This window comes from Hordeum vulgare, chromosome 3H, assembly GCF_904849725.1.
Source record: "Hordeum vulgare subsp. vulgare chromosome 3H, MorexV3_pseudomolecules_assembly, whole genome shotgun sequence".
Lineage (NCBI taxonomy): Eukaryota > Viridiplantae > Streptophyta > Magnoliopsida > Poales > Poaceae > Hordeum > Hordeum vulgare.
In genome coordinates this window covers 349,067,070-349,080,381 of record NC_058520.1, presented here as the reverse complement: position 1 = coordinate 349,080,381, position 13,312 = coordinate 349,067,070, and the positions used below count along the sequence as shown (strand labels likewise).

The window sequence follows — 13,312 nt, the reverse complement described above, 5'->3', positions numbered from 1 at the left end:
ATCTATTTCAAGGGGTAGTTTGGCTTTTACTTAGGCATATCAGTTCTCTTTGTACTCACTCTGTCACAGTTTAGAAGACATACTTGAAAATTCTCTGAAACCCAGATGGTTATCGATTGGGTGTAAGATGGATTAAAAAATAACATTTACACTATGCATGCAATGCGTCTTAAACCTTGTCTATTATGAAAATGCACGTAAACTTAACCGTATCTTTTAAACTGTGACGAAGGAAGTATTTAGATTTTTATTTGAAGAAAAAGAGGGGGGAGAGAGAGAGAGGACGCATGCCCGATTGCTCCGTCATCCATGTTTTCGTCGTCGCAGCGAGGGCAGGGCTCCCGGCAATGGCAACCCATGACGCCAAGAATGACTGCATCATAAATCGGGAAAACAATTTCTTTTGGTTTCCTCCTTCCCTCTCCGGTTGTCGTATGCGCCCCCGCCCCCACCACCCTCCCCTCTCCCAATCTCCCTTTCTTATTGGCCATTTCGCCCCATGAAACCCCAAACCCTCGCCGGCCTCGCCACACCCGCCGCGTAGCACCGCACCATCGCGCCACCCCCCCCTCGCCGTCGCCGGGGAACCCCGCCACCAATCCCGCCCCGCCTCCTCCCGTCCACGCCCGCGCCCACTTGTCCGATCCAGCCCTACACGATGAACGGGGCAGCGGCGCCCGAGCCCACGGAGGCCCTGGCCCCGTCCCCCCAGGCGCCGCTCGACTGGAGGTTCTCGCAGGTCTTTGGCGAGCGTGGGGCCGGCGAGGACGTCCAGGATGGTACCGATCGACCCCTCTTTGCTCTCTATCGTCCCTCCCTTTGGTTTCTTCGTCGCTGGTACCAGCTGGATCTTAGTGTTTCTCTGCTCCCGAGCTGGGTATGAGGCTAGGAGCCGTGAATGGCTGCTTATCATGCGATGGTTGGGTGATTCCTGCGCGGATCGACCCACGAACTCGCCCGCTGTAGAGGTGGCTCCGGATGTCTTGTTCCAAAGCTCGATGCTTTGGTACTGGGGACGTGGGATTTGTTGCTTCGTCCCCTCCAGATCAGTGATGATTCCTGTTGTTGATGCTGTGTAGGTAGTTTTCACTGGTACGTAGTAAATGTGTAGGCACCGTGCCATTGGGTCGAGCAGTCAAGGTGGTGGAGCAGTCAAGGTCTTTCCATTAAAGGGTAGAGTGTGTCATATAAGAGTCAAGCTGAATACCATATGTTGGATTGTGTATATGTAATAAGTTATCACGGTTGTGTGTTTAGGTTGGCAACTGACTTTGGCCAGACAAATGCATGTTGTCGTGCAGCGAGCGACCAACAATCATGATTGTCTGTTCTTGTACTTATTATGTAAGCTTAGTGCTATGAAATAAGATAATATACAATACAATAGAGCTTGGGTTTGAGCGTACGCCTTATTGTTTTTTTGAAACGGTAGGCGGACAATAAAAAAAATCCCAACACAGAATTCATGATTTTCAGACAAAGATGGACGCCCACTGGAACGTGTATGAATGGATTTTATTTCTGTTCATTTACATTTTCATACTTGATTATTGTTCATCTATCCCAATCTAGCTCGGTGCAGTGTCACTTGGCATATACACCTAAAAGGTCAAACCCTTTTTAGGGAAAAGAAAGTTAAGCTCTTGATTGAACATGAAAATGTTGCCTGCGTTGCTTTGTTCTCTAATCTTAATTGCTAATTTCAATATCTGCTTCTGACAGTCATATTTGTAAGCCACATGGATTTTTAAATGCTTGGTCATTTCCATTATGTTGGTCTGTAGCACTAGCACCTAGTTCAACACAATCACTTAGTTTTGGTTAATGTTGATCCTCAGTTTTTTATTGTTTTGCCCGGCTGAATTAAACTTGTTGTGAGTCAATCTACTGCTTAACCCTGTGGGGCCAACTTATACAAAAGCTTCCACACTTGATGGACTTTGGTGTGTATATAAGCATGGTAGCAATGTTTTAAAAAACCTGTGATGCCAATTGACCTCACAGCTCATGTAGCACTGACACTCTACTGCTTTAAAGTTACTGAAGGCTTTGAACACACTTGACGAAAACAGTGCTATTCTTGGTATATTTTCCTCCTGTTGCATCTTGCTTCGCAGGCTTTTAACCTTGTTTTCTATGTGCTTGTTAGTGATGACATTAATAAGTAGGTATGATTGCATGCTAGTATACATGTTTATCCCCAATGCTTCTTGTATGACCAAACTATAGGCTGCCATAATATGGTATGTCGTCATATTAACTTAATCTTACTGTTTTTTCGTATTGTTCTCTGCAGTTGACATCATCTCAGCAATAGAGTTCAATAAATCAGGACATCATCTTGCCACTGGGGACAGAGGTGGCCGGGTTGTTTTGTTTGAAAGGACTGATGTCAAAGATGTGTGTACATAGAACTGACTTATGTTTTGTGATAAAAATATATCAAGGGATGCACCTATTTCTGGGATTTTACTGTTGTGCTCAGACGACTGAACATTTTCTGTCTGTTTTTGTTTAGCATGTCCCTAGAAAAGATGCTGAGAAAGCCGATTATTCTATCAGCAGGCATCCTGAATTTCGTTACAAAACCGAGTTTCAAAGCCATGAACCAGAGGTATAACTTTATGAGAACTGTTAAGTGGCTGCATTAATTTGTGAAGTACCTGTAATTTGACCAAGCGGTCTTCTTATGGAAATAGTTTGATTACCTTAAAAGCTTGGAAATTGAAGAGAAGATTAACAAGATAAAGTGGTGCCAAGAAACGAATGGTGCATCGTTTCTTCTGTCCACAAATGACAAAACGATAAAGTTTTGGAAGGTATGCTTCGCTGAACAATAACTGTGGAGATTTCCTCTTAAAAGTCAACTGCTCCACACCTTCTAGCTTGCAATTTCTTGAAAACCTTTTGTAGTCGATCTGGTAATATAAACAACCATCTTTGATATTTTTTAGCTCATCTGTTTGGTGTACATTTTTGCTGCATGTACATATGTTTGCACAACCTTTGATGATTTATTTTAATTTATGTTTACATTTTACACATCTGTCTGCCTGGATACTTTTTGGGTTACTTTATTTACCTACTCTTTTCAAGGTCTATTTATTTATTGGCATACTTAATCAAGCTACCTTGTATAGGTCCAAGAAAAGAAGGTTAAAAAAATATGTGAGATGAATATGAACCCTTCAAATGCTCCTGCAAATGGTAGCCCTGCTGGCAGTACTATGTGTGGTTCAAGCGCATGTATTCCAAATGGTGGAATCTTGAAGCCTGCTGGACTTCCTTTACTTCGCCTGCCTGTGGTAGTTGTACTCAACTCAAATCTGAAGAAATATTTTTTGAACTTGTTAGATACTATCATTGTGTTAATTTCTGGTCTTCCTGTTGAGCTGAACATGATCTTTTCATATGATTCTCTGTCTGATGCCTGTCCTTGATTTTACCTGTATCTTGATTTGCTACATTTACCTAACCTTTCCTATGCAACAGGTTACAAGCCAGGAAACAAGTCTCGCTGCAAATTGCCGTAGAGTCTATGCTCACGCACATGACTACCATATCAATTCCATTTCAAATAACAGGTCTTTGACATTACTCATGCTTAGCTAGTTATACCGTAGTTAACATTACAAACTTGACTTGCAAACCTTACGAGCTCATGACACTAACTTTGAAGTATGGTAAAGTTCACCCGAGTTACTCATGCAGGAGTACATATTTATTTAGTCGTACCATATTTTTGTGTTTTGAGACTTCCAGCTGTAGAATTTCATGTGTGATTGGCTGGATGTTAGAAGCTACAGCATTATACTTCATATATGCTTATGAGTTAATTTTATGGATTACACCTGCAAAAAATCGTGGAGTGATACGATTAAATGACCCCCAAAACATTGTGTGGTGCATGTTTGTTCATAAATTTGCATCTTTTTTTCCCGCTGATGCTAACATGATGTACATGTGATTTTTTTTCTCCGACACGCGCAAGTGCCTAAATCCTAAAGTTACCCACCCTTGCATGTACAGACATAATTCTCTTTTAATGCATGATCTACCACCTTCAAGATAGTCACTAGGAGTATATATGCTTCACTGTTGTGCACCATGTATGTTAATTCAACTTGAATAAAATCTGTCCTTTTTTATGTAGTGACATAAATTGCTTCTTGTTCTCTCGTTCGCAGTGATGGTGAGACATTTATATCAGCAGATGATTTGCGGATAAATCTTTGGAATTTGGAAATCAGCAATCAAAGTTTCAACATTGTTGATGTTAAACCAACGAACATGGAGGATCTCACCGGTATAACTTCCATTTGTTTTTACATGCTCTTTGAATTTTTGGGGTGACGTCTGTTTGCTTAACATGTCTCAGGCAGTTATGGTTTTATTCTGTAATCTGCAGAGGTTATAACATCTGCGGAGTTCCACCCTTCTCACTGTAATACGCTGGCATATAGCAGCTCAAAGGGCTCCATTCGACTCGTTGACCTGCGGCAATCAGCTCTTTGCGATACCCATTCCAAACTGTGAGCTTCCATTTGACTTGTTCCTTTTAATATTTCAATATTCAGTGCTATGTTTAGAAGAACAAATGGCGGACATTGATTTGTTAGCTCTGTCACAAATTGATCATCTTAAAGTTGCCTTTCGCTCTTGTAGCTTTGAGCAGCATGAGGCCCCAGGTTCAAGATCCTTTTTTACTGAGATTATAGCCTCAATTTCTGACATAAAGTTCTCCATGGATGGGAGACATATTCTGAGTCGTGACTACATGACTCTGAAGGTTTCTTTCTGAAACTTCTTTGCGAGACTGCTTTAAGTTCCATATCAGTTCAATTTTTGTTGACTCCCACCCTGCACTTCCGTTTGTTTCCTTAATCAAAATGAAGGTAGTTGATTGCATTATAATCCCTGATGCAGCATAACCAAGTTAGTATGTCTACTACTATAGAGATTGTTTTAATCATTTTCTTTGTTTGCTGATATTTGGAAGATCAACCGTAGGTTTTGCTGCATCATTGTGTCTCTCTTTGTAATGCTTAAATCATTTCTTGTACTTGGTAGTTCATTTCATGACGAAATCTGCTGCTCTATAGAATTCACGTAGTATTCTACTACTACATTTATCTATGTATGCATTATCTATCTGCAGTAACCCAGTAGCAATCATATTGCAAATAGTTCTATTTTGCTGCTTTTCCATTATTAGATTGTTTATCTCCTATTACAGCTATGGGATGTTAATATGGATTCTGGTCCAGTTGCAACGTTCCAGGTTCACGAGTACCTAAGGCCTAAGGTAATTTCTCTGACTAAGATGAATGATTGATAGTTCTTTGAGGACGATTTAAAACACATATTTCTTTGGATTAACTCTAGTTCACGTGTTCTCTGAAATTGCAGCTGTGTGATTTATATGAAAATGACTCGATTTTTGACAAATTTGAATGCTGTCAAAGTGGTGATGGGTTGCGAGTAGCAACTGGTTCTTACAGGTAGGTTGGTATGTTCAGATCCGTTGTGGTACAACTTAGTTTCCTTCATTGAACTAATGATTCGTTAATCTGTGTTCCTTCAGCAATATTTTCCGGGTGTTCAATTGCGGTGCTGGTGGCAGTGAAGTGACCACGCTTGAAGCAACTCGAAACCCCACAAGGTAATTCCTCTTTTCACACCACATAAATCAGTGTATGTTAGCTGCTACTATCTGTGCTTGTGAAATTGATTGTTTACATCGTCATATTCGCTGAAATCTTATACTGTGGTGCTAGGGCTTCTTGATTCCATCATTTTTCTTACTTGTGCAGAAGGCAGATCCAGAATCCCGCACGGCCGGCGAGATCTCTAAGTAGTCTGACAAGGGTTGTTAGACGAGGTTAGCTTCATTGCAGCTATTTATGCATGTACTGAAGCTGTAGAGGAAAACATGGCAGCTATTTATAGTGTAATAAACCTTATGCAGGTGCAGAGAACACCGGAATAGATGCGAATGGGAACTCCTACGACTTGAGCACAAAACTGCTGCATTTGGCATGGCACCCATCCGAAAATTTAATTGCCTGTGCTGCAGCCAACAGCTTGTACATGTACTATGCGTAAAACACGGGAAAGGAGCGAAGGGACAGTATTTTTTGGTAGCTGCTCCCGGCGAGAAGAGGAGTTATATTATCCTTGGTACGGCAAATCAGGGAGATGGTATATTTTGGGCCAGTCACATGCTGTTCTTTTGAGTTCCATATAGAGCTGTCCAAGAGTCCAAGAGGAAGTGACTGGATCATTCCCGGGAAGCAGCTTGATTCTGATAAATTTTTTATTTTATAGGGGAAATGGCCTGTCTTTCCCCTATAGGTTCATTTAGGTTTAAGATAAGATTCTGGTTCGCCATTTGAAAGGAACAAAACTTCTGGGCATCTCCAGTAGATGATAAGGGGATGACCTGCCGTTGTGATGGAATCGTGGGCTTGTAACACCAGGGGCATTCATGTTTTTGATAATTTTCTATTTCAATAGTGAACTTTCTCATTCCTCCGAGATTCACCGTGCTATGTGGAAGTATGCTGTCTACTGCACCTGTTCTGCGATGTCCATTTTGTTGCGTGAGAAGATAAGATATGTGAGTGACATAAATACTTGTATCATCCTATAGGCTTGTTTCTTTATAACTCGAACACCTTCAAAAGCACAAGCATTTGAAACTAAAATCATTCCAATCTGTGTGCCAGAAAGAAATATTTTTTATGCCAAAAAAAGATTGCCATACCCGTCGACTACGGCCCGGATCAATGGCTACAAAAAGGAAGTCCAAGAAAACTGGAAAGTGTTGACTTGTACATGCTTCCCGACTCTTCCTTTTTTCGTGTATGTACATTTGCTTTACCCAGATACTTGGTTACAACTTACGTCTCATGCTTGGATAAGGAGGCAGCAGATGAGCCTGCGAATTATTGGCAAGACTGGTCCTTTACTATGTTTGGATAAGGAGGCGAGACTGGAGTACGCCTTTTTGATGGACGGGCTACATAAATGACTTTATTTCAAAAGCTGATTTTTTTTTGATAATTCTATGTTTAAAAAAAATTTAAAAATAAATATGTGAAAACTTATACATATTCACAGTGGATTTGTAAAATTTTCTTTAAAAAAGTTATTTTTTGGAAGCTGCACAAAAATAACAAAAATCCGGCCCAACAACAACAAAAAAGGGCCCATTTCATTTTTGTATTTGTTTTTTATGTATACGCCACGTGTGGAAGTATATTGCTACAAAACTTTTCTAAACCTGTTATACACGTATTTCTATATGTATATATATTTTTTAGATTTTTTAGGCTTGGAAAAATGATATTTTAAAACGGGCTCCATGGAGTCCGTCCTCTATTCGGCATTTCCGCCCTATCCCTTTACTATGCTTGGATAAGGACGCGAGACTGGCCCTTTACTACGGGCGGTCCAACTGACCGCTCGACAATGTTCTTAAGAAACGTTTGTTAATTTTGTTGTCACAGATCGTATCATCGGGACAAGTCAACGCATTTGGCATTTCGTGGTGCTTGCAACATTGGTAAATGCACAAGTACAAGCAGTAATGGGTCATCTCTTTAAATAGGAGGATAAGGTCTCACGGTACTTGAACACGTATAAGATGATCGACTGCACGCGAGGGGGCTTAGATTGTTCTCACGATGTTTCAGGCGCATTACACGTGTGTAAACCTCCGTGACATCATTTGGGAATCAATGATCGAATGGAGTTGGGAGTCAAATCCGCCCCACAAAGGTTCTTCAAAGAAGTCCTTGAGTGCGTTTTCAGAGTAGAGCGGTATTTGCGAGCATGAGGAGATGATAGTGTAAATGAGACTGATCATGTAATGTTGTCTCGGTGTTGGGTAGGAAAAAAACTATTGGCTTTTGATAATGTGTGCTAATGTGAAAATTATATGCTCATTGATGTGATTATGCGTTGTGTATGTCGCTTATGAAAGGGGCCGAAGATGCCTTCATGTGTGAATGGAACGTGTTTGAATGCATTCCTCAGATAGTTTCTCATATAGCTTGCTTATATTCTTTGTTGTGGTTGGGTTTTACGCCACAGGCGCAGCAGGTCATCGATAAGTTTGAGTAAAAACATCTTTCCAATAGTCAATGATACAAACGCAATGCGAACAATGGACTTCCTTTTGGTTGTATTTTGCTAAATGGGGTGCCGGGTCGTGCCACGACCTCTTGCTATTGTGTCCCCTTGGCCGAAGGGCATGTTTTGGGATGTGAACCCGGTCTTTGAAAGTTGTGGTCACGTCAGACGACATGTTTTTTCATGTCTTCTCGTACTTTGAGCGTCGTGGTTCCAATTTTTTTGTCCCTTTGCGACTTATTCGTAAAGTATGTATTCGTAAGTTGCTTCACTTCTTGGCTCGAGTTGGTCTTAGCGCCAAGGGCGCAACGGGTCAGCTAGGTATGATAGTAAGTGTCCCAGACCAAACTAACTCATGGAAAATTTACCTTGTTACAAACAATGTGGAGATGCTTTAGGAGTAGTGCTACATTATGAATACGCAAGCCCGCTTTATCGTTGGGTTGACGCACTAACTACCAAAGATTGTCTTAGGATTCTTAGAGTTCCCTCTCCACACACACATTGACATTCAATTCTGTTAATTTACTTTAAAATAACAAGTGACATGAAAGGGTGCAAAGGAAATATACCGACATTGTTGAAAAGCTGATTGCGATAGTTGAAGCCTATTCCTGTGGTTTAAGAAACATGAAGAAGCAGATAATCTTCTGTTATTTTTAGAGTTCCCTCTCCACACACACATTGAAATTCAGTTATGTTAATTTGCTTTAAAATAACAAGTGAAATGAAAGGCTGCAAAGGAAATATACCGACATTGATGAAAAACTGATTCCGATAGTTGAAGCTATTCCCGTGGTTTAAGAAACATGAAGAAGTAGATAATCTTCTTTCATTTCTATCCACAAGTTGCATAAGGTCCTTGATAGTAGGCCTTGTAGCACCTATAGGTACGCCCAAATATGTAGATGGCATGGGCCTTATCTCACAACCTAACATGGTAGCAAATCTCAAGGCATCATCATTAGTTAAGTTAATATGAATCATGCATGACTTAGTGCAATTCACCTTAAAGACCAATTGAAATGGAGAAAGTAGAAAGCATCTCCTTAAGTGCCAAAAGCTTAGAGTTCACAACAGAAAGCACAACGAGTGTGTCATCGCCATACTGAACCACATGAAAGTCCTGATTATTTGTAGGCAATATAGAGAAAGTAAACCCCTTTTATGCATGTCATTAACAACCGATTGCATCACACGATAACAAGAACAAATAACATAGGAGACAAGTGCGCCCTCCCCCACACCACACCTACACTTTCCAAGGACCCCATTTAGAAGAATTAAAGGTGATCCAAACAAAGTAGCATTTTTACCCAACCAATTCATCTATCGTCAAAGCCTTTGTGTTTAAGAATTTGAATAATAGCTTCATGCTTTAATATATGAAATACTTTAGTAAAATCCAACTTTAGTAGAACAATTGGTCATTCGAAAGCTTGGCACTAATGAGTATACTCAATAGACCGTGCAAAACAATCTTGAATTGATCTGCACCTCAAGAAGCCATACTAATACAAATGAATGAACTTAAGACTTATATTTTGCAATCTATTGGTCAAGAGTTTAAAGAATATTAAGCAAGCATTGGTAAATGAAATGGGTTTGTAATCGCCAATCATTTCAGGACTTGACTTTTAAGGATCAATGTGATTAAGGATGAATTCAAACATACGAGATCCACTTTGCCATCATAAAATCCTTGACAAGAGCTAAACATCCACTTTTAACATAACCCAACGCTTGTTTATAAGAAGTCTAGTAAACTCATCTGGGCCTATGGTCGATGGCATTTGCTTTATAGCAGTATCCACCTCTTCCTTAGAAAAAACCCTAGAGAGATCCTCAAGCCCATCAATTTATTACAGCGATTGACTGAGATTAAAGCCCATACAATACCATAAGAACGACCCATTTTGTTTTTGAAATCTCGTGAGAACATTCCCGTCATTTGACTATGATAAGTGATGACATCACCATGTGACATTTTGATACTATATTTTCATCTTCACGCAATACATGAGCATGCATGAACCATGGATATAGCACTATAGGTGGAATAGAATGCGGTGGTGGAGATCAAAGGAAGCAGGAAGAAATTCTCACATCAACTAGGCGGATCAACGGGTTATGGAGATACCCATCAATCGATATCAATGAGAGGAGTAGGGTTTGCCATGCAACAGATGCACTAGGATCTATAAGTGTATGAAATCTCAATGGAAACTAAGTGGGTGTGCGTCCAACTTGCTTTATCATGAAGACCTCAGGCATTTAAGGATGCCCATCATCGAAATATACAAGCCAAGTTATATAATAAAAAAAATCCCACTAGTATATGAAAGCGATAACTTAGAGACCATCTATATGAAGAACATGGTGCTACTCTTAAACACGAGTGTGGTAAAAGGGTAGTAACATTGCCCCTTCTCTATTTTCTCTCACTTTCTTGTTGGGACCTTTGGCCTCTCTTTTCTCTGCCCCGAGTCTCATCCCGACTTGTGGAGGAATCATTGTCTCCATCATCCTTTCCTTAATGGGATAATGCTCTAATAATGATGATCATCACACTTTTATTTAGTTACAACTCGATATTACAACTCAATAAAATGACTCTTTATGAATGCCTTCCGCAGTGTACCAGTATGTGCAATGATCTAGCATAACATGTATGACAATGATGAACGGTGGCTTTGCTCCAAATATCATGTCAGGTTATATGATCATGCAAATCAATATGATGATGAACACACAAGTCATGTGACAGAATAGTGGAAGTTGCATGGCAATATATTTCGGAATGGATAAGGAAATGCCATGATAGGTAGGTATGGTGGCCATTTTGAGGAAGATATAAGGAGGTTTATGTGTGTTAGAGCATATCATTTCACGGGGTTTGGATTCATCGGTGATATTTGCACCAACTCTCGAGGTGAGAAAAGGGCAATGCACGGTACCAGAGAGGCTGGCAAAGTGTGGAAGGGTAGGAGTGCGTATAATCCATGGACCCACATTAGTCATAAAGAACTCATATGCTTATTGTGAAAGATTTATTAGCCCTCGAAGCAAAGTACTACTCTCATTCACCTAGGAACTTGGTTGGTAGGAGTTAACCATCATGCGCATCCGATTATAAAAACACTCAAGGATTTTAATCAGAAATAAAAATGCTCACACCTCACCGCCATGCGAGGACAACACTAGATGAGAAGTTATTAACCAACCTTAATGATGATATTTCTACTAATCAATGATCATGAACCAATATCCCTTCATATTATGACACAAATATAATTAAACCATATGTTTTCCTATTTAGTGATCTACATGGAGGTTTTTATCATATCCCCCTTGAATACCTATCCTTCCGGACTAGTCTTATAACACGTTCATATTGCCATTACTATTATTTAGACTCTTAAAAATATTCAAGTGAAGCATGAGAGTGCAATATTTTTTATAAAATATAACCGCCGTCGTGCTCTTAAAGACATAAGTGAAGCACTAGAGCAAGTGCCTACCTTAAAATATATAGGTGAAGCACATCGAGTATTGTAATAACTCATGATAGATGTGTGTACCTCTCTCAAAAGGTGTGTCCAGAAAACAATGATTGTGGCAAAAAAAAAACAAACTATAATACGTGACGCTTGATAACCCACAAGTATAGGGGATCAATTGTAGCCTTTCTCGATAAGTAAGAGTGTTGAACCCAACGAGGAGCTAAAGGTAGGACAAGTATTCCCTCAAGTTCTATTGACCACCGATACAACTCTACGCACACTTTACGTTCGCTTTACCTAGAACAAGTATGAAACTAGAAGTACTTTGTAGGAGTGATAGGAAAGAACACGTAAATAAAACTAGGGGCTGGTTAGAAAAAGAAACAACTACGAGTGTCTAACGAGTGTGGAAAAGTGGTGGTAGGAGTTGCGGAATTGTCCCTAAGCAATTGACTACGTTACTAGATCGATAGCAAGTATCATGTGGGAGAGGCCTCTGTTAGCATGTCATCCCTTACTTGGAATTCTATGCACTTATGATTGGAACTATTAGCAAGCGTCTGCAACTACTAACGTTCATTAAGGTAAAACCCAACCATAGCAATAAGATATATTGGCCCCCCTTCAATCCCATATGCATCAATTTCTATGCTAGGTTTGGAGCTTCTGTCACTCTAGCCTGCCAATACATAGTCCTATCAACATACAACTAACCCTATGGTGTGATCCACGCGCGCGATCATATGATGGGCACCAAAGGACAACAACATAACCACAAGCAAATCAAACCAATCATAGCAATTCATCAAATCACCGATAGGACAACGATAATCTACTCAGACATCATAGGATAGCAACACATCATTGGATAATAATATGTAGCATAAAACACCATGTTCAAGAAGAGGGTACAGCGGGTTGCGGGAGAGTGAACCGCTGAATATAGATGGGGGAAGATGATGGAGATGTTGGTGAAGATGAGGGAGGTGTTGGTGTAGATCGCCGTCACACGATGATGTCCCGGGCAGCGTTCCGGCGCCGCCGGGAGAGAGGGGGAGAGAGCCCCCCTCCTTCTTCTTCTTCCTTGACCTCCTCCCTAGATGGGAGAAGGGTTTCCCCTCTATTCCATGGTCTCCATGGCCGCGGAGGGGCGAGAGCCCCTCCGAGATTGGATCTCTCTCTCTCTTTGTCCTTCTGTTTCTGCGCTCCCAGATTCTGCGTTTCACCGTTTCTTAAATTCCCGGAGATCCCTAACTCCGGTTGGGCTGAAATCTTAACACGATTTCCTTCCGGATATTATCTTTCTTGCAGTGAAAGAAGGGCTCCAACCGCCTTAAGGAGTGGCCACAAGCCTGCCTACCGCGGGCCCACCCCTGGCCGCGGCGACAGGGCTTGTGGGCACTCCGTGCATTGCCTCGCGTTGATTCTTCTTCCCAAAAATCATAAATATTCCAAAAAAAATCTTCGTAAGTTTTTATTACGTTTGGACTTCGTTTGGTATGGATATTCTACGAAACAAAAAACATGCAACAAACAGGAATTGGCACTGGGCACTGGATCAATATATTAGTCCCAAAAATAGTATAAAAAGTTGCCAAAAGTATATGAAAGTTATAGAATATTGGCATGAAACAATCAAAAATTATAGATACGACTGAGACGTATCAACATGC

The 13,312-nt window shown here is 40.6% G+C and overlaps 1 protein-coding gene across 2 annotated transcripts; it reads left to right on the top strand.

The window, feature by feature from the left end:
- The first annotated feature begins 488 nt into the window (after window positions 1–488).
- Window positions 489–6,537, top strand: LOC123443830 (serine/threonine protein phosphatase 2A 55 kDa regulatory subunit B beta isoform-like). Of its 2 annotated transcripts, none has more exons than XM_045120358.1 (14): window positions 489–779; window positions 2,297–2,400; window positions 2,519–2,614; window positions 2,700–2,819; window positions 3,141–3,305; window positions 3,493–3,584; window positions 4,188–4,306; window positions 4,409–4,532; window positions 4,666–4,789; window positions 5,237–5,305; window positions 5,410–5,501; window positions 5,585–5,662; window positions 5,814–5,881; window positions 5,969–6,537. In XM_045120358.1, the coding sequence occupies exons 1-14, from the start codon at window positions 659–661 to the stop codon at window positions 6,103–6,105; spliced, it is 1,509 nt and encodes a 502-aa protein (XP_044976293.1). In that variant the 5' UTR covers window positions 489–658; the 3' UTR covers window positions 6,106–6,537. The 2 variants fall into 2 exon arrangements, with proteins under 2 accessions (XP_044976293.1, XP_044976292.1); XM_045120357.1 differs by having other exon boundaries at window positions 3,141–3,308.
- Window positions 6,538–13,312: the final 6,775 nt, after the last annotated feature.